A 21,662-nucleotide genomic window follows, 5' to 3' on the forward strand; every position below is an offset into this window, starting at 1 on the left:
CCAAGTGTGTTGTGAAAATCGTGAGGTTATTTCCGATTCATGTCAACTATGATCTTTTTCTCCACCAATAGATTTTTTTTAAATACGAAAGGTATAGAACTGAGGAGTATTGGAACCAGAATCATGTCTGTTGGTGAGCGTCAATACCCTGTAGTATAAAAAATAGGGAACAGCCTAAGTTTCATCACATGACAATGATGTTTGATGTTTTTCAACGTCAGGGAGAATAATAAGCAATAAGGACGTCATTGAAAGTGCATTATGATTGTTAAATGGTTATTAAATCCGCCATGCGACCCTTCGAGATAAGTCGCGAAAAAAAATTGTAGAGCAAGTTTTGACAGAAATAACTCTGGCACAAACCACAACTTTCTGAGTGAAAATATTTCAGAAATATCACAATGTTATAAAAAGTTTCTGTTTTTGTAATAAGAATAGATACCTAAAAAACGAGTGTGGATGAATTGATCAGATTTTTAAAATCAAAAATAAAACAAAAAAATAATTAGATTTGAAAGATTTTTTTAACTCAAGATTATTTGGCCATCCATTTTTAATTCATTTTAACACGTAAGTCAGTCATTTAGAAATTAAGGTATAATAAAGTTTCTGGATTGATTTCTAATAAGAGACCATCGTTTTATTGGATTTTAAAATTTTCCTCTGAATATTCAATATTTCAAAAACTTCCTTTAAATTTGTGATTAAACCATAGTTTAATGACAGGTAGCACCGTATTTTCTAAATTTCTTCATTATTCGAACCGGTGCCAGTGAAAGTGGTACATAAACCATTTTTGTCGATTTTGTGTTTTCTACACCAACGGCTTCTGTTAGCTAAGATCGAGTAAGGGAATAATAAAAAGGGGCTTTTTGACAACTAGATCTGAAGATATGCACTTTTTAATATCTGGTATATATCACAATGGCCATTTTGATGCCAGGAAAAGTGGTACATGTACAGTTCTACCCACTGAAATCAGCCAATTGAAAAAAAACAATTCACAACATGGATGTTTCCGCAACAAATTTTAACGCTATTTTTAATTTTAAAATGGTTTACTGCCGCTTAAAACAATTTAATAAATGTACATGTACCACTTTTACTGGCAAAGACGCATATTTTTCAATACTACCTTTAGGCATATCAGCCATAACACGTTGGTACAGTTAAGTTGCAGAAAAGGTACCACCATGGTCACATTGCTAGCCATTATTCGTTGGCTGATCCAACGAATAACATCTTCAATATCCAACTCTGTGGTACTTATGAGAGTGTTGCAGTCACTGACCTCTTGCTTCCATCCACTCCCTCTTTACGATGAAGATGGGCGTGGCCAGTAGCAGTAATCCTCATGCCCTTGTTGTTTTTGTCTTTTCTTGATTTCTGATAGTATTCTTTATATGGATTTCGAAAATAAAACATTAGTTTGCTATCTACGAATTATACCGTTACAATGCTAATGCAATTTATAGATCTATACCGGGTTAAAACTTCATACAAAAGTCACTATTTGATCACGTTTTTGTCATTGCTGGTCACTAAAGTCACTATTTTAAACGGCATTCATCGCGCTACCAGCCCTAAATTAGTGTATCTTATGTTATTCCATTTTTTTCAAAATCTATTTAGAATTGGTATAACTTTATTTTGTTCCCTATTTTCCTATAAAAATATTTTTTCTAATGTGGAATGTTCAAAATCTGTTGATTTTCGAAAAATCCTATTCACCCCGTTTTTGAACTTTGCACTGTCAAACGCTTTGAGACGATGATGAAAACAAGCCATTTTCATTGTTGACTCTTGAACTTGCTGACTGTCAGATGCAAGGCAAATCAAAATTAGGTAATCTATATAATAAAAATGAGTTGAGATTTCCTTTCTGACTCGCGAACGGGTTGACCGAAAATAAATGTTGTATGGGAAAATTGGATAACTTTTATGTGCAGTAACCTTAACGGACTGCGAAATCGTGTGCGAAACTCGACTGTGATAATAATTTATTCAGGGTGAGCCTAAATAGTAGTAAATTTCGCCATACCACGAATCATTTACTCGCGTCTTCGAATGATGAGCTTCCTGTTTACGCCAGCAAAATCAAATGCGGAAACGTTTCGAACAAATCGGTTTTTCGTTTCGGTTCGTTCAAAAGTTTCATTCATCCGTAAACAAGAATAGGGTTGATTATTCCTAACATATTTTTCTAACTGTTATTAATTAACGACTGGAAAAATTGTTGCATCAAGGATCTGGCTTTCTCAGTCTCTGGATTGATCAAAACGGCTATATTTTGAATTGCCCGACGTTTCGGCAGAATGTATTCTACCTTTTTCAAGGGAAAACGGTTGACTGATGATTTTTCCCTTGAAAAAGGCAGAATACATCCTGCCGAAACGTCGGGCAATTCAAAATATAGCCGTTTTGATCAACCCAGAGACTGAGAAAGCCATATCCTTGATGCATATTAATCTAATGATTATTTTTTGAAAGACAGTTCTCTCATGGAAACTCAGTAAAAAAGTTCCAGAACTTATCAAATAGATTTTGAAACAATCACCCAATCAGAAGGCTAAAAATCGCATTTTGAAAGGGGTCTTCCAAACCTCTTGAAAGTAGGCTTCCAAGTCAAGTCCACTTAAAAGAAAACTTCTGAGCATCTATAATGGACGCTTCTGAGGTTTTTTAAAATACGCTTTCAAATTCAAAAAGAATTCCGAGCCTCTTGAAAGGCGGCTTTCGAGCCACTTATAAGGACGTTCCTAAGCCTGTTAAAAGAGGGCTCCCGAGCGTATTGAAAGAAGACTTCCGAAACGCTTGAGAGGAGGTTTCCGAGCCTCTTGAATGGAAGCTTCTAAGCTTCTTGCCTCTTGTAAGGAGGCTTACGAGTCTTTTGAAAGGAAACTTCCTAGCTTTTTGACAGGCTTACGAGCTTGCAAGTTGTTTATTTAGGCGAGCAACATCAGCAGAGGAAGTACGTACAGAAAAACCCACAGTACAAATCATCCAAAGATTCGTCGTTAACCGTTCGACGCGGCAATTTAAGGAGGAACAACTAGGGACTGGGGTATGCGATAACACAGAAATCAGACGTGCAACAGATCATCGTGGACATGGAGACAGCGATTTCCCGAAAAATCTAGCAACAGGATAAAAAACAGCGATGAACATCGTGGTAGACGCCTTAAAAGAAGGACGGGACGGGACAACGAATCATGATGAGAGGAGGATTCTAAAGGAGCTTAACGAAAACCCAGTATACTACGTAAAAGCCGACAAAGGCAATGCAGTAATGGTAATGGATTAAGAGGACTACGACAAAAATCAACGGAGGCCCTTACAGGCATTTGAGAGTGGATCTGCTACCAGGATTAATAAGACTCGCGGAGAAAACAATAAAGTAGTGTAGGCTCGAGTGAAGACAGTAAACCCGGTTCTACCAAGGATTAAAGGGCTACCAAAAATCCATAAACCCGGGAAGGAGATGCGAGAGATAGTTCCATAAGTGGGTTTCCCTACCCAAAACCTGGCCAAATGGTTAGCAAAGGAGTTTCCAAAGTATGCCGAAACCATTCCCTAGCACAGCGGTTCTCAACCTGGGGTACATGTACCCCTGGGGGTACCTTCGCTGGTCCTAGGGGGTACCTCGGACAAAAATAGGTAATGGCGGACGTATTACAATTACAATCGAAGCTTATTGATAAAGTTTTGGCAATTGTGTATTTTTCATTTCAAAACTTTGTCTTGTACAAAACATGCATTATTTTTTTCTCAGACTAAGGCCGGGGTGGTCTGTGCAGTGCATAAATGTGTTCTCCATTCAGATCGACTGCCAACCACGCAGTCTGCGGAGGTTCCGCAAATCTTTCACCTGATCAATCCACCATGATCGCTGCGCACCTCGCCTTCTTGTTCCCGTAAGATTGTTGTGAAGAACCAATTTCACCAGATTGCTACTCGTCATTCTGGCTACGTGCTCGGTCTACCGTAGTCTTCCGATATTCGCGGGGATAGATGGTTCTCCCAACAGCTGATGCAACTCTGGGTTCAATCGCCTCCTCCATCATGTGCACCCCACCATAGATAGTTCACAGCACTCTTCTTCTGTAAACTCCAAGTGCGCGTTGGTCCTTGGTCTCGTGTCCGTAGAAAACTATCGGTCTAATGAGCGTTTTGTATATTGTCAGTTTGGAACGGCGGCGAACTCTATTCAATCGGAGCGCTTTGCTTCTCGAAAGCAGCTCGAAGGCCTCCTTCCAAGATGTTCAGAAGCCGCCTTCCGAGAGACTTGGAAGCATCTTTCGAGATGCTTGGAAACCTCCTTTCAAGAGGATTGGAAGCCTCCTTTCAAGAGGCCTCCAAGCCTTCTTTCAAGAGGCCCGGAAGCCTCGCTTTGAGATACCCGGAATGCTCTTTCAATAGGCTCTGAAGCCTCCTTTCAAGAAGGTCGGAAGACTCTTATCATAAAGCTCGGAAGCTTTTCAAAAGGCTCGGAAAACTACTTTCAAGAGGCTCGAAAGCCTCCTTTCAAGAGACTCAGAAGCCTCTTTCCAATAGGCTCAGAAGCCTCTATCCAATAGGCTCGGAAGCCTCTTTGCAAGAGGCCTGAAAGCCGTCTTCCAAGAAGCTCGGAAGCCTGCTTTCAAGAGGCTGGGAAACCTCTTTTCAAGAAGATGGAAGCCTTGTTTTAGGACGCCCGGAAGTCTACTTCTAAGAAGCTTTGAAACCGCCTTTTTAAAGGGTCGGAAGCCTTCTTTCAAAAAGCTTGGATGGCTCAAAAAGCTCCTTTCAAGAGGCTTGGAAGCATCCTTTCGAGAGGCCCGGAAGCCTCGCTTTGAGAGACCCGGAATCCTCTTTTTCAAGGCTCGAAAGGTTCTTTTCAAAAAGCTCGGAAAACTCCTTTCAAGCGGCTCGGAAGTCTCCTTTGAAGAAGACTGAAAACCGTCTTCCAAGAAGCCCGGAATCCTGCTTTCAAGAGGCTGGGAACCTTCTTTTCAATAGCCTGGGAACCCTCCTTTCAACAGGCCGGAAGCCTATTTTCAAGAGGCCGGGAGCCTTGTGTTGGCGCAATTTGTCAATGCGCACAACTTCTCACCAGGAGTTTCACGTGGGAACACTATTCAACGATTTTGGCTTAGGGTAAACGAACGACGTGGCGAACAGAACGGGGAATACATTAACGGCAGATGTACCCTTTTGTTGGATCTTCTTTCGCCAGAGCGACCTTACGACCGTGTGTTCAGGATCAGTGTCGAGTTCAAACTAAACTTTATTATGCTAATATCTGTTAATGTGTCTGGTGTCTTTACAATAATGTGTGTAGCTCAAGGTACAATTTTTAGGGTAAGCACAATCTATTTAGTGTAGGTAAATTAAAACAAATTGTGTTTTCAAATAATTCAGTTTCATATGACTTCCATCTCCAACACGCCGGCCCACGTTGAAACGATTGTTTCAACCTTCCTTCAAAGACAGCTTTACTACGAGCCCGAGGGTTCTTCTCCTTGGTTCAACCTTGGGAGCCCCTGGGCAGGGTCTTCGATTGGTAGCAGGTATACTTCTGTCACCGCACGCTTGTACGTGCCTTTTGCCGTACGAACGTCAACGACTCTAACATGTCCGTCAGCTCCTGGCCACACCGCTACAACCCGACCCAAGTTCCACTCTAATGGTGGAAGACCGTCTTGTTTGAGTAGGACCATGGATCCCACCTTGACTTCGTTGCAAATACGCTGCCATTTGGAGCGTTGGTGAAGCTCGCTGACGTACTCCCGTGACCAACGTTTCCAGAAGTCCTGAATACTGCGCTTCATTTCTTGATAACGGGTAAGTCGACCAACGGGATGCTCGGCATAGTTGGGCTCGGGTATTGAGTATAGAGGTTCCCCGATCAGAAAGTGACCGGGAGTTAGGCTAGCCAGATCTTGTGGATGGCTTGAAAGTGGCGAGATGGGGCGAGAATTCAGCATGCTTTCAATTTGAGCCACCGTTGTAGTTAACTCCTCCAGCGTAAAGGATCGGCTACCTAGGGTTCTACGGAGGTGATGCTTAAAAGACTTCACTCCAGCTTCCCATAGACCACCATGATGTGGCGATCGAGGGGGAATGAAATGGAATGATATCCCACTTTCCAGACAGTAGCCGTTCCACCCTTCCGTAGAGAATTGCTGAATGTATTGCCGACGCATCAGCTTCAATTCTCGATCCGCGCCGACGAAGGCTGTTGAATTATCGCAATACAAATTCACTACGCGACCGCGACGAGCAATGAACCGTTTCACCGCATTGATACACGCGACGGACGTAAGATCGGTCACTATTTCGAGATGTACCGCCTTCACCACCATACATACAAACACGGCGACGTACATTTTCACGTTTGCTCCTCTCCCAACTAACGGACGAACACCAAAAGGTCCACAATAGTCTATGCCACTATTCAGAAACACTCGTGCTGGCGTAGTTCGCACCGACGGAAGAGGTGCCATAAACTGCTCAGTTGGTTTCGGGGCACAACGAAAGCAAGTTACGCATTGGCGAACAACCTTTCGAGCCAATTGGCGTCCGCGCAATGGCCAAAATCTTTGTCTTATGGTTGCCAGCAGAAGATTTGGTCCTCCGTGCAGTGTTCTTACATGAAGCGAGCGAGCAATGAGCCACGATAGGTGATTATTTGCCGGAAGCAGGATGGGGGCTCGGGTATCCAGAGCAGCTGACATCTTAACCAATCGTCCACCGAGCCGTAGCAGGCCAAAAATCATCCAAAAAGGATTAAGTACTTTGAACGAAGACTGTAACTTCCTGTCCTTACTAGTTAACTGCCGCTGAGGGGTTTCGGAAAGATAACTAACTTCGTCTGAGAATTCCATGCCTTGGACAAAACGAATGAGCGATTTCAGCGAGTAGTCTACTTCGGATGGTTGCAGGAGACCAATATTACGACACCCTTTTGCGCTTCGAGTGTTGTTGCAGAAACGAAAACAGTAACTGACTACCCGCAGTAACTTGCCGAGGTCCGAGTAACGATGGATGATTGAATGATCTGTTTGCATTACGGTGAAGCTAATCGTTTGGCGAGCTTCTATGTCACGGGATTCCTGCTCCGCGCGTGTAAGAGTAACTATGTCTTCAGGCCAGTATTCCACGTCCTGTACGAGGTAATCTGGTCCATGCCACCACAAGGAATCTTCCAGTATCTGTGTTGGTAATACACCACGAGAAATGCGGTCTGCTGGATTTAACTTTGACGGAACGTGACGCCAGTTGTCATTGTGCGTCATTTTGTTGATTTCCGCTATTCTATTCGAGACAAAAACCTTCCACACGGTAGGGGCGATTGGATCCAATGAAGGACTATGCTGGAATCCGACCAGAAAGTTGTCAAACCGCTGAATTTCGTTATGTTTCGAATCTGATCTATCACCTGACAACCCAATAAAGCAGCGCAGAGTTCTAGTTTGGGGATAGTAAGCCCGCGTAGGGGGGCGACCCTAGATTTGGCGACGAGTAATTGGCTGTTGTACATTTTTGACTCGTCCGACGAAACCACATAGACACAAGCACCGTAACCGTGATCAGAGGCATCGCAGAAACAATGCAGTTTGTAACTATCATAACCACTTGCGAGGACGCGTCGTGGTACTTTCAACTTTGCCAACACTGGAATTTCGTTCCGAAAATGAAGCCACCAGTCTCGTAGCTCCTCAGGAAGGTCTTCGTCCCATGGAATATGGATTGCCCACAACCTTTGGATAAATACTTTAGCACTCATTACCACCGATCCCACAAGTCCGAGTGGATCGAATAACTGCGCCATCTCGGAAGCAACCACCCGCTTGGTGACCTTATGCAGTAAAGGAAGTAATGGGATCTTGAATCCAAATTCATCGGTACCATGTGACCATAGCAGACCCAATGTTTTCACGGTTCCAGCGCCATCGATTTCTGTTTCCGGCGAGAATTCCTTTATTTCATTTGGCAGGTGTGCCAGGATCCTTGGATCGTTAGAACTCCATTTTCGCAATTGAAAACCAGCTAACCTTAGAAGTTCTGCTATTTGTTTGCTAGCTTCGATCGCCGTTTCCAAATCGTCTTCTCCAGCAAGAGCATCGTCCATGTAAAACCCTTTCAGAATAATCTTCGCACCCAGTGGGTATTTGTGCCCTTCGTCTTCTGCCAGTTGATTGAGCACACGGGTAGCGAGGTATGGTGCGCATGAAGTCCCGTACGTAATTGTAGTTAGCTGATACCGTTGAAGTTGTTCGAATGGGCTAGACCGCCAAAGAACCTGAAGCAATTTTCGGTCCAGAGGATGAACCCATACTTGACGAAACATCTTCTCTACATCCGCCTTGAAGACATAACGAGGAATCCGCCAATTGAGGACGATAGCAAGAAGAGGTGGTTGAACGATGGGCCCGACAAGTAGAACGTCATTCAATGACAACTGAGAACTTCCTTTACAAGTAGCGTCGAAAACGACGCGGGTTTTTGTAGTGGTGCTATCTGGCCGAAAGATGGCGTGGTGCGGCAGGATGAACTGGGGATTTCCATCGCGAGGACTTAACTCCATATGACCAAGTTCCTTGTACTCCTCCATGAATTTCACGTATTCGTCTTTGAACTCACGGTTTGCTGCGAACTTTCGCTCAATCGCGAAAAATCTGCGCTGCGCCACGGAAAACGAGTCTCCTACCATCGGAAGCATTTCTTCTCGTACTGGGAGACGAACCATGTAGCGTCCACAACTCGTTCTAGATACCGTTCTCCTGAAATGCTGTTCACACACTTCTTCTAGCGGGGTCATTGCCTTGTAGTTGTCGAATTGTTCGACCTCCCAGAAACGCTGCAACTTACTATCGAGAGTTGAAGTAGCGCTAACTACACAGATTGGTAGAGTATTCGCTACGCATGATAGCCGGCCAGCCACGACGTATCCGAAAACTGTCTTCTGGAGCAAGGGTAGCCGGTGGGCAAGCTGATCTTGTGTGTTTCCATTAAAGCATAGAAGAGTTCTCCCCTACCAGAATGTCAACCCCAGAGCTTATATTGAACCTCGGGTCTGCTAGCGGTATACCTTTTGGAAGATTCCAACCAGAAATATCGATGTGCTTGCTGGGAAGAGTAACGGTGATTTGTGGTATAACGAGACATTCGAGAAGATAATCGAATCCACCGAAACGAGGGGCGATTTTGACTTGAACCTTTGAGCGGATGTGAACTATTCCTTGACCAATACCACTGACATCAATGCTGATTCGGTCACGTTTCAGTTCCAATTTTCGAGCCAAAGATTCCGAAATAAAGTTGGCCTGCGAACAGCTATCTAGAACCCCACGCGCATATCGGTAATTGCCATTGACGTCTTTCACCTTTATAGCCACTGTTGACAGAAACACTTCATCGGGACTTGGTTGTGGAGCGACATAGGAGGCAATCGAAGAAGAGTCCGGTACATGGTTTTTGCCGATCGATCTCGGCACGGTCGAACTAACCGGCGACGGGGAGGGAGCAACGACGACCGAATACGAATACGTATTTACCGAACCGGAAGTACCAGCCCCGACGGATGGCGGTATCGCACGTGATGGTGGTGAAGAAAACGATTGTGGTTCGAATACGGACGAGCTCGACGATAATGTATGTTGCTCTGAGGGAATCACTTCACTGGTTATAGACGAACAAACTAACGCCGCCTGGGACGACTGTTTGGCTGCCACGGTAAGAGGCGGCAAATGCAAAAGAGTGTGGTGTTTCTTGGCACAGTTTCTGCAGCTTCCACTACTGCAGTTCTTCGCAAGGTGTGATCCCTTCAGGCAATTGATACACAATCCATTTTTCTTCACCAGCTCAAAACGTTGTTTCGCTTCCATTCCGACAAACTGATCGCACTTGAAAAGAGGATGTGCTTGCTTGCAAAGTGGACACTTGCTTGTTGTCTCCGTTGCAATATGAGTGGAAATCAGTTTGGATTTGATCGGTCTAGATTCTAATGGCTGATTAGGCGATTGTAGAAGCTTAATCGATTGTAGAACTCGCGACGTTTTCCGCACAAACTCCACTAACTGCTGGTAAGTGGGACGCACATTTTCATCACAGCTGTTTTCCCAATCTTTCAAAGTCACCGGATCGAGACGCTTACTCAAAGTTTCAACGAGAACAGTGTTCCATAGATCAGCAGGCGTGTATAGTTTCTCTAGCATACCCACATGATGATCAAACTCATCGACAAGTTCATATAGCGACGACGAGGAAGCTCTTCTCACAGACGGAATTGCGAACAGAGCAGCGAAATAATGTTTCCGCAAAAGGTTGGGATTATCGTAACGATCACAAACCGATTTCCATGCGATTACGTAATTGTCGGAATTGACATCCAAATTAGCGACGATGCGTGCGGCTTCACCTTTGAGAGCCGCCTTTAAATAGTGCATTTTTTGCACCAACGAGAGTTGATTACTAGCGTGGATCATGGACCGAAAAATGTCTCGAAAAACAATCCAGTTCGACGGATTTCCACCAAATTCCGGAATGTTGATTTCCGGTAACCGCACAGAATGCATTGGTTGTACCGGAGGGCGATTCACAACCACACTAGGATGAGTTTCAGTAGTAATTTTGCTCGCTAGAGAAGCTTTGAGCTCGAAATACAAGTTCTGAAACTGAATGCGCTGTGCAGACAAAACTGGATCAACTTCATCGTTAGTTTCGTCACCTTCGACAGCAATGGTACTCTCAATTTCCTCTATTTCGTCATGCACCCGCGCGAATTCAGCCCACATCTGATCGAGTGATTCGATCCTCACTTTGAGTTGGTGAACTTGACCATGCTGGTAGTTGTCGTTGAATTGTTTGATTAATGCGGCAGAGCCCAAAATGTTCGCTCTTTGCCGCAGAAGCGTTTTCAATTTTGCTGTTTTTGTAGCCCCGAACGAGAAGCACGTTTCTTCATTGTGCTCGAAACAATAGCTATCGATTCACCTACCTCGTATCGCCTATTTAGGTTACCTTTACCGTCGTTCGTGTTGTGTTTATTGGGTTACGTTGCAATAGATTGCCCAGAATCCAGACGAATCGCAATGCCGAGATTAAATGAACTGAATCGACGATCAATTATCTAGCTCCGACGACAGACTCACTGCGATGCTCAGGAATAATGCACAACACAATGCTGCAGCGTGGTGCAGCCAACGACAACAATGGCTATCTTCGATGGTTATCTGCAACGTAGTCCCGGGTTTCGGCACCAAATGTTGGCGCAATTTGTCAATGCGCACAACTTCTCACCAGGAGTTTCACGTGGGAACACTATTCAACGATTTTGGCTTAGGGTAAACGAACGACGTGGCGAACAGAACGGGGAATACATTAACGGCAGATGTACCCTTTTGTTGGATCTTCTTTCGCCAGAGCGACCTTACGACCGTGTGTTCAGGATCAGTGTCGAGTTCAAACTAAACTTTATTATGCTAATATCTGTTAATGTGTCTGGTGTCTTTACAATAATGTGTGTAGCTCAAGGTACAATTTTTAGGGTAAGCACAATCTATTTAGTGTAGGTAAATTAAAACAAATTGTGTTTTCAAATAATTCAGTTTCATATGACTTCCATCTCCAACACCTTGTTTTAAGACGCCCGGAAGTCTACTTTCAAGAACCTCGGAAGCCGCCTTTTAAAAGGGTCGGAAGCCTTCCTTCAAAACGCTTGGATGGTTCTATTCAAGAGGCTCGGGAAGCTGTTTTCAAGAGGCTCGGAAGCCTTCTTTCAAAAAGCTCTGAGGGCTCCTTTCAGGAGGCTCGAAAGGTTCTTTTCAAAGGGCTCGGAAAACTCTTGTCAAGAGGCTCGGAAGCCTACTTTCAAGAGGATCAGAAGCCTACCTTCAAGAGGATCAGAAGCCTACTTTCAAGAGGACCAGAAGCCTCTTTACGATTGGCTTTACGATTGGCTCAGAAGCCTCTCTCCAGTAGGCTCGGAAACCTCATTTCAAGAGGCTGGGAAGCTTCTTTCAACAGACTGGGAAGCCTCTTTTCAAGAAGCCAGAAGCCTTGTTTTAAGACGCCCGGAAGTCTACTTTCAAGAGGCTGGAGAAGCTCCTTTTGAGAGGCTCGGAAGCCTCCTTTCAAGAAGCCCGGAGGCCTGCTTTCAAGAGGCTGGGAAACTTCTTTTCAAGAAGAAGGAAGCCTTGTTTTAGGACGCCCGGAAGTATACTTCCAAGAAGCTTGGAAGCCGCATTTTTAAAGGGTCGGAAGCTTGTAAGCCTCCTTTTAACAGGCTCGGAAGCCTATTTTCAAGAGGTACGATAGCTTACTTTTAAGAGACTCAAGGGAAATTTTTCTTTCAAGAAACCTGGAAGCCTGCTTTAAGGAAGGGGTACCTCAAATAATGCAATAGTTAGAAGGGGTACCTCTCAAGAAAAAGGTTGAGAACCGCTGCCCTAGCAGGTCAGTCATCAATACCCAGGAGTTCGCCCAGAAGCTGTTGGAATCAGGACACATCGAAGAAGAGGACATAATGGTACCATTCGACGTAGCGGCATTGTTCCCTAGCGTTCCAGTGAAAGATGCTCTGAATCTCCTGGTAGATTGAGTGCTAACACAAAGGACGGAAACAGCATGGCGAGGAAAGGTGAAGATGTACCTAAAGCTGGCAAGGCTATGCATGACAGAGAACTACTTCACATTCCGTGGAAGCTTCTATAAACAGACCAAGGGTGCACCGATGGGAAACCCGCCATCTTCGTTTTTGTGCGAACTTTTCAACAAGCCTACAGGGATAAGGAGTACTGCCCAAGAAATAGTGGAGATACGTCGACGACATTTTTAGCATCATCAACCGAAAAGATCTACCCAGGATTTCGGAAGCGATGAAGCAACGTGCATAAGGACATCAAATTTACCTTCGAGGAAGAAATAGAAGGTAAACTACCTTTCTTGGATCTACTGATCATCCGGGAAGCAAATACAACATTGAGCCTCGAAATCTTCAGGAAGCCCACGGACACCATGAGAGTCAACCCATATACATCGAACCATTCGTATCAACATAAAATGGCAGCATTTCATCACATGATCCACAGGACGCAGACGATACCCCTGAACGAGGAGCTACAACACATTTTGGAAACGGCGAAGATCGGATACCATGAGAGGACTATACTGCCGCTAACCGTTAGTCGAGCACATCTGTATATGGAGGCCCATATACAGATGTGCTCGACTTGCGGTTAGCGGCAGTATACGAGCGATCATCAACAAGAAGGAAAGAACCCCAAGACGAAATGGACTTACAACGCTGACACTGATCGATGAGCCGCTGAAAAGAGTTTCGGTCCCATATGATCAACACATCACCAACCAGCTACGCCATCGACTAAGAAAATTCGGCATTAGACTGACCCAACCTATGGGAAAAAACGGTTGTCGAATTCTACGAACCCCCAAGATTGTGCATTTGGGTGAGAAAATCAATCTCTGAAGTTTTCAGCTCAATCGCTTGTTGAATGAGCTGGCGCATTTGATTTGAAGTTTGTATGGGAGTTTCATACGAAATACATAGGAGAATACACCTCCGTCACTCTTTCGTTCAAAATTGCAAGTTGATATGTTGAAGATCAATTCCACAGTACATTATACGATGATTAAATGAATTTTTATGTAGTTTTCAGCTGATTTATTTGGAGTTGGGTTGTATACTTTGGAATTTATTGATGCCATGAAAAACAATTGATATCCAAAATAAAATAAAGTACACAAGCGGAAGAACCATTCATAGTTTATGCAACGTTCTGAAAAGTAGGAAGAAATACGTCGAACGACAACATTTTAACTTTTTCGATCAAAGTAAGAACAGTTACATAGGGCAGGAATGTCTCATATTTGCAACACGAAGAACGTATAGGGGAAACTGGGGTAATATGCACCCCCGGGCAAAACGACCCTTTGGCATTTTTGAGTACATTTTTCGCAGTTTTTTTTCAGAGTATTTACTAAGGCGCATGTAGTTCGGATCTTGAACTACCAATTCAGTAGTAAACATGCTTGAAAATATTCCTGGAACATCTCTAAAAATGCAAAAACGTCGTTTTGCCCCGAGGGTGCACATTACCCCAGTTACCCCTAGACCCAAAACCCGTACCCTGTAATTTGGGCAATCCTGTTTTTTACTCCATTGTCCGCAGCACACCTTGACTCACGCGGTGATTTCCTCCTCTTCTTTCGTTCCAGAATTAGTGCTGCTGGTGCTGGTGATGATTGCAAATATCGACAGCAACGAAAATAAGCTGAAGTTTGTTGAACTTGCTCGACCGATTCGTTTAACTTGAGATTGTTTGCTGGGCGGGCGAAAGCCGTTTCCAAAAAAAAATCTCTGGCGTTGTAGAACTTGGTGGATGAGTCAAGAATGGAATCGTAAATAATGGCGCAAAAATGGTGATGTAATCGGAGTTCTATACAGGTAAGGCTGGTTGTTTTTTATACTTTGAGTGCTTTCTATGTTGGTATGCTTTCCTGATTGAAAATTGATTCGTTCAAGCAATCCAGTTAAACTAAAATTCGACAATAAAGGAGAAGTTTTCTGACATGGAGTTTATAAAACATGCGATTATTTATAAAATATTAAAATTCAATTGATTCAAATTCCACTGTGGTAACATCTACACCTCGGTGATGGACATCGATGCCTTGAAGCACTCTTTCGCTGGGAAACCTCTACGGTTGGTGGTTATTTCATGGAACGATTGCCACTCGCCTACAAACTCTGGCGGAAAGTTTAGCATTTCGGCCGGATTGCCCAGGTTGATCATATTCATGTGCTCTTCGTACTAAAAATGTAGTGACAAGTTTACTTGAAACCAATATTATTTTATATGGGATCTGCCCATTACCCCTTTTTGAAACGGGCATTTTTGTTTGTTCAGTTTTTTAACCAAAGGATACCACAGTTCGTTAGGTACCGTAAGTATCGCGCACATATCAAAAACATCACGCTGAATAATTCCAGCAACCCATTGACCACGCTCCAGTCGTTTTGTGTACATCTTCCACTACAAGATTGGGTGAAACTTCTTGTTTGATGAAGCCCACAGATAAGATAACATATTTTCAGCATACCCTCACAGGACCTCCGTAATCGTTTGTGAAACGAGTGGTTCCATTAATTGTAATTGTTCCATCGTCTTCGGTGTAGATTTGCACCTGTGAGATGTCAACATGCGGAAGGGGAAGTCCGTTGTCACACTCATGGATGTCGTCTTCGAAAACGAAGGTAATTTTGCCCTTGCGGTGAGATGGGTGTCAGTTGGTTATGGATGATTTTTTAAAGGAGAGATACCTGTACTGTTGAATACACCGCCGCCAATAAAATAGCACATATTACAGCATGAACTGCCATGCTATCAATACTCGTCGAGTTTACAAACTGAAACATACGCGCTTGCATTACGCTAATTATACGGTTCCGATGTTTGAATTAAATTTAATTGAGGCGCATGCGTGTAATAAAAACTTGTATCATTCTATCTAAGTATGTAGATCAAATTTAGTATAGAAATCTTTAAATTTGTATCACTACAGTTTCACTTGAACATACATCATGTGAACTTGAAAATATTGTTGAGTTCAGAATTGAGCTGAGAAGTTGCATTAGGGCTTAACCCATTCCACATTTGTTCCAATGCACAGGAACAAATACATTCAAAAAATAAATCATACAATCATACAATTATTGTATAACAACTTGGCATATACAATTTTGCCAGATTTTAATAAAAATATGTAAGCTTTTTATACCGATACTGTATTAAAATAATACAAAATTGTAAGATTTCGATACAACGCTTGTAATAAAATCTTCCAAAATTGTATATGCCAAAATTTCATACAGTTTCTGTAAGGTTGTTATGCAGAACTGGTCGCTGGTGGGATAATTGGAGCCCACCCACGTAATCCAACATCACTGATGGCAGCAGCGTATCCTCCTTTTTAATTAAATGAGGCTGGATTACGTGGGTGGGCACCAGCGACGTGAGAAGCTCTTGTTTACAACAGCAATTTCGCCCTTTTGAAATGTTGGTGCCGATATCAATGATTACAAGAAGCATTAGATCATGGAATTTTTGTATTGCATTTACGGTCACAATCGTTGATGATGATAAATTCTACGGTTTATTTCATTCATTTATCAGTTCACTATTGTGAAGTCTAAAATATTCTAATTGTTTGATTGTTTGCAAGATGAAACAACACGCGTACTAAATTATTGACATTTAGCATTTTTTTACTTGGAGTAAGTGGTAGAAGGCTGCAAAATGGTGGGTTGACAGCGCCCAACAGAGCTCTGGTCCCCACCAAGTTCCTGTCTCACGCTTCCATGGGTCATCCGATGACAAAAGATCGCCAGCTAAGGGTTGTGTACTTAGCTGGTAGTGCAGCCTGGGCACTGTTGTCCTTCTGACATCAGCTAGAGTGAGAAAGTACGTCTCGAGCGTCACCAAGAGCGACTCAAACAGCGTCTGCCTGGTATCTAGCGGCTGATTAACGGAGCGCTGTATCGCGTCAGCTATACCTAAGGTGGCAGTCCCATCAGCGCGATGTAAGTAACGCGACCCCGGTAAGGTAGCTTACTGAAGTTTCTCAAATACTACGAAAAATGGAGATAGAAGAGAAAGAGAACGTTATTTTTGGCAACCGACCCAACGAAATAAGGACTATGATTAGAAACTCGGTACCTGGAATGTCAGGACCCTAAATGAACCTGGACGAGTAAGCCTTCTGGCTCGCGAACTGCAGAAGGTTGGAGTGAACGTGGCCGCTATTCAAGAAGTCCGATGGCCCAGATCCGGAGAACGTGAATTCCGAGCCGTGGACCCCACGACCAACACTGCATTCAAGTATAACATCTAGTACAGCGGCGTCGAGCAGAGCATGGAGTTGGTTTCGTAGTGATGGGCAAGCAGATGAAGCGAGTGATGCGGTGGAAACCCATTAGCGAACGAATCTCTGTGTTGAGGATTCGGGGCAAATTCTTCAATTACAGCTTAAACAACGTTTACGCACCGACAAACGATAAATCCGACGACGTGAAGGACACGTTTTATGAATGTCTTGATTAAGCCTATGGAGAGTGCCCAAAGCATGACGTGAAAATTGTTATCGGAGACGCTAACGCTCAGGTCAGTAGAGAGGACTTTTTCCGTCCCATAATCGGTAGGGAGAGCATTCACTCCGCTACCAATGACAACGGCCTACGGCTAGTAAATTTCGCTGCTACCAGAGGGATGGCCATCAGTAGCACCTACTTTGCACGAAAGAATATCCGAAAGCACAACTGGAGACACCCAAATGATGAAACTTGCAACCAGATAGACAATGCTCTAGTGGATTGTCGCCATTTTTCGGATGTTATCGATGTGCGGACATTCAGAGGTCCGAACATTGACTCTGATCACTACCTCGTTGTCAGTAAAATTCGATCACGGTTGTCAACTGTATCGAACGAAAGATCACAGCGAACGATTCGTTACAACATCCAGCGATTGTCGGCGGAAGGAGTATCGGCTGAGTACCGCCAGAAGCTCGATGAACGGATAAGTGCAATCAACGTTAGCGACAACATCAACGATCTATGGGAGTCGATCCATGGAGCGGTGAGCACAACAGCACGAGAAGTGGTAGGCACTGCACAGAGGCGACCCAGGACGGGTTGGTTCGATGTGGAGTGTAAGAGAGTGACAGACGAGAAGAACGTTGCCAGAATCGGATGTTGGTGTCAAGTACCCGATCGAATAGAGATGGTACAAGGAAGCAAGAGCAGCCCAAAAACGAACCCACCGCAGGAAGAAAAAAGAGTACGAAGAACACGTTATTAGTGGAAAAAATGGAGCAGAACGATATGCGGAGGTTTTATGAGTCTGTCAATGGCGTGCGAAGAAAGACAGCGCCATCTCCCATCATGTGCAACGACCAACAAGGGACAAATAAAACCGAAGTGGCTGCCAGGTGAAAGCAACATTTCGAGACTTTGTTGAATAGTGGAAGTGACGGTGCATCGGAGAAAAGAATAAATATTAGCGACGATAGACAAGCTGTGAAGTCACCTACACTAGATGAGGTTAAAAAAGCTGTTAAAGAGCTGAAAAACAATAAGGCTGCGGGGAAGGACCAGCCTCCAGCTGGACTTCTCAAACATGCCAGTTTAGAAGGCTGTTCGGCCACATTGAGAGTTGACGTAAAGTCAATGTCAACTTCTCTCCCCGAACAGCCAAGATAGCTGTGTGGTGTCGGCAGCCAGTTATCTGGCTAAGAATAACGCTACGGATTGCCTGTTCCGGTGGTAGAAGTCCACCATACAGGTGACCCCAAATTCTTGGTGTGATGCGGCTTTATGCTTACCGTGCCAACGAATGAATGGTTAGGGGGCTAAAAAGAACCTAACCACTAACGGAGCCTGTGAAGCACCAGGGCACCCTTCACAGTATCTAGCCCTTACTGCGCTAACCGGAGCTATGGCGTAGTTGACTTTTTGCTTCTCCGAAATAATCGGCTACTCTTATTCAATCTCAACTTGAGGTTAAATAGAGTGGGATTATGAGCATGTTTTTATTTAGTTTTTCAACAAATTGTCACCTATATGGATTCGCTTTATGCGTTATACACATTGTACTCTGTGTTTCGTCTTTGACTTTCTTGATAAGATACCAATTTGGTTTCATCGTTGCTGTTCATATTAATGCTGAAGTTGTGGAGTGCATTATCTTAATTTGCAATGGCTTCAGTTAATATAGCTCAAATCAATCTTCAGCATAAAAGAACAGCAACGATTAATCTTTGTAGACTTATGCAAAATGGCAAATCCCAAGTGGCTTTGGTGCAGGAACCCTATTTTCGCAAGGGTAGCTTCTACCTAGGTAACCTAGTAGAACCCGGTTTTGCTGCTTTCAGTAAAGAAATGGCAAACTCTCGATCAATGCCGCGTGCATGTGTGCTTGTTAACAATGCTATTGTTGCTACACTTATCTCTGAACTAACAACCAGAGATGTATGTGCTGTCACAATTGATGCAACTGGCGGAACCCCCGTCAGGAAATACGTCTATTGTTCGGTTTATTTACCACATGATGAACCATTCCCTACGGATGCTTTCAAACGAGTTGTCATATATTGCACTTCAAAAGGCCTTCCGCTAATTGTCGGCAGTGATGCTAATGCTCATCACATCATCTGGGGTAGCTCGGATATCAATCTGAGAGGCTCCAGCTTGATGGAATACTTAAGTAGTACCGAACTTAGTTTACTTAACATAGGGAATCGCCCAACCTTTATGGTATCTAATAGAGCAGAAGTGTTAGACATAACCCTTTGCTCCAATAGAATCAGTCACGAATTGACGAATTGGCATGTGTCAGATGAGGAATCGATATCTGACCATCGCTACATCTACTTTGATCATTTGAATGTTACTTCGCAGACCTTGCGTTCAACAAACTGGGATCTTTACACAGAGTTGCTCTCTACCAAATTTCATGGATATCTACCTTCTATAGAAACTCCTACCGACTTGGATGATGCAGTTGATACTACAACGTTGCACATCGTGGAAGCTTTCGAAGAAGCTTGCCCTTTACGTTCTGTAAAAACCTCAAAAGGAACCCCTTGGTGGAATTCCGATTTGGCAAAGCTAAGGAAGCAGTGCAGAAGGAGTTGGAACAGACGCCATTCAGCAGGGACGGATTCCTTCAAGTTGGCTCGCAAAGCTTACAAGAAGGCTCTACGATCTGCTGAACGATCCGGCTGGAAAAACCTTTGTGCAAATGTTTCCAATTTGAGTGAAGCCAGTCGATTGAATAAAATTCTTGCGAGATCCAAGGATTTCCAAGTTGGCGAAATTCGCAAGCCAAATGGCGACTACACTTCTTCTGATGAAGAATCGTTAGAACACTTATTTGATACGCACTTCCCTGGATGTGTCGATATAACATCTTCGGATGATCCTGATGTCTTTTCATGTAGCTATGGGTCTTGGGCTCAAGCACGTAGAATCATAACTACTGAATCGATTCAATGGGCACTTAACAGTTTTGCTCCCTACAAATCTCCAGGGAGGATGGGATTTATCCCGTTCTACTTCAGAGAGGTTTTGAACATATCAAACATGTTTTGAAAAAGCTTTTAGTATGCAGTTTTGCTACTGGGTATATTCCTATATCCTGGCGGGATGTCACTGTAAAGTTTATCCCAAAAGGAGGACGTGCTTCGTATGAAGAAGCAAAGTGTTTTAGACCCATCAGTCTGACCTCATTTCTTCTGAAATGCTTAGAACGTATTATCGATCATCACATTCGTGATGACTGTTTGGCAAACATGCCTTTTCATGTTAATCAACATGCTTACCAATCTGGAAAGTCCACCGTGACTCTTCTACACAAGGTTGTGTACGATATCGAGAAAGCATTCGCTCAAAAGCAATCGTGCTTGGGTGCTTTCTTAGATATTGAAGGTGCTTTCGACAACGTGTTTTTCGATGCAATATTGGAAGCCGCACGTTGTCATGGGCTACCTAATATTATTACCAAATGGATTCACCAGATGCTTAAAAACCGACATCTCTACTCGACATTACGTCAAGCAGCGATTAGGAAATTAAGTGTCTGCGGATGCCCTCAGGGGGAGTATTATCTCCACTTTTGTGGAATCTCGTTGCAGATACGCTATTGAGGTTACTCAATAATGGCGGTTTTCCTACCTATGGATTTGCCGACGACTATCTTACATTGATAGTGGGTTTGTGCATTACTACCTTATTCGACCTGATGCAAAATGCTCTTCAGGTAGTTGAAAGTTGGTGTCGCCAATATGGCCTTTCGGTCAATCCGAATAAAACATCTATTGTTCTTTTCACGGAAAAACGTAATCGTAATGGTATTCGTCCATTACATCTTTTTGGTTCTGAAATCAATGTAACTGATCAAGTAAAGTATGTGGGTCTAATTTTGGATTCAAAGCTTTCCTGGACTCCTAACATTGAGTTCAGAATCAAGAAGGCGTGTATGGCTTTGGGCCAATGCCGACGAACCTTTGGTAAAACTTGGGGTCTGAAACCCAAATGTATCAAATGGATTTACACAACAGTTGTACGACCAATTTTGGCTTATGGATGTCTTGTGTGGTGGCAAAAGGGGAAGTGAGGACAATTCAGTCTAAATTAGGCCATCTTCAAAGGATGTGCCTAATGGCAATGACTGGTGCGTTCTCTTCAACTCCCACGGCTGCTCTCGAAGTTCTCTTCGACGTGGCCCCACTACACATACATCTCAAACAAGAAGCATTTTCTTGTACTTACCGACTATGGGTACTCGGTTTTATGGAAGAGAATCCTGTAAACCGCAGTTCTACACACACTTCGTTGTTACCGCTTATGGTTAATTGGGACAAAATTGTCCTTGCTCCAAGTGATCTCACACACGTTAGTAGTTTTCCTTATAGGACATTTTCAACACAATTCCCCTCGCGGGATGAGTGGACATCTGGCTATTTGGAGAGAAGTATGTCGGACAGCATTGTTTGTTACACTGACGGCTCCCTCCTCGAAGGTAGAGCAGGTGCAGGCGTCTATTCGCGTGAGCTGAGATTGGAACAGTCACACTCACTGGGTACACACTGCACTGTCTTTC

At 43.7% G+C, this 21,662-nt stretch overlaps 3 protein-coding genes across 6 annotated transcripts in view; 1 reads left to right on the top strand and 2 right to left on the bottom strand.

Moving 5' to 3' along the window:
• LOC134212895 (inositol-pentakisphosphate 2-kinase) overlaps nucleotides 1-21,662 on the top strand; it is a 507,776-nt gene that overhangs the window by 346,340 nt on the left and 139,774 nt on the right. For all 4 annotated transcript variants that reach the window (XM_062691194.1, XM_062691192.1, XM_062691191.1 and 1 more), the window contains one exon: nucleotides 14,221-14,449. The gene's annotated coding sequence lies outside the window, so the exon portion shown is untranslated. The remainder of the gene's footprint in view (nucleotides 1-14,220; nucleotides 14,450-21,662) is intronic.
• Nucleotides 5,478-8,803, bottom strand: LOC134210022 (uncharacterized). The gene is made up of 2 exons (XM_062686048.1): nucleotides 7,421-8,803; nucleotides 5,478-7,355 (listed from the first exon to the last, which is right to left on the bottom strand). Exons 1-2 carry the CDS (start codon nucleotides 8,801-8,803, stop codon nucleotides 5,478-5,480), a joined length of 3,261 nt encoding a protein of 1,086 aa, XP_062542032.1.
• On the bottom strand, nucleotides 14,502-15,420 carry LOC134217032 (uncharacterized). Its single transcript, XM_062695787.1, has 4 exons — nucleotides 15,326-15,420; nucleotides 15,106-15,270; nucleotides 14,880-15,038; nucleotides 14,502-14,816 (listed from the first exon to the last, which is right to left on the bottom strand). The coding sequence occupies exons 1-4, from the start codon at nucleotides 15,383-15,385 to the stop codon at nucleotides 14,649-14,651; spliced, it is 552 nt and encodes a 183-aa protein (XP_062551771.1). The 5' UTR covers nucleotides 15,386-15,420; the 3' UTR covers nucleotides 14,502-14,648.

Source organism: Armigeres subalbatus, chromosome 2 (assembly GCF_024139115.2).
Source record: "Armigeres subalbatus isolate Guangzhou_Male chromosome 2, GZ_Asu_2, whole genome shotgun sequence".
Lineage (NCBI taxonomy): Eukaryota > Metazoa > Arthropoda > Insecta > Diptera > Culicidae > Armigeres > Armigeres subalbatus.

Excerpts from the sequence above, each read along its gene's own strand:
- LOC134217032 (XM_062695787.1), bottom strand. The coding sequence starts at position 15,385 with ATGGCAGTTCATGCTGTAATATGTGCTATTTTATTGGCGGCGGTGTAT. Across the intron at positions 15,271-15,325 it reads CGGTGTATTCAACAGTACAG|GGCAAAATTACCTTCGTTTT; the intron begins GTATCTCTCCTT and ends TCTCACCGCAAG. Across the intron at positions 15,039-15,105 it reads ATTACGGAGGTCCTGTGAGG|TGGAAGATGTACACAAAACG; the intron begins GTATGCTGAAAA and ends CCAATCTTGTAG.
- LOC134210022 (XM_062686048.1), bottom strand. The coding sequence starts at position 8,803 with ATGACCCCGCTAGAAGAAGTGTGTGAACAGCATTTCAGGAGAACGGTA. Across the intron at positions 7,356-7,420 it reads CTGCTTTATTGGGTTGTCAG|CATAGTCCTTCATTGGATCC; the intron begins GTGATAGATCAG and ends GTCGGATTCCAG.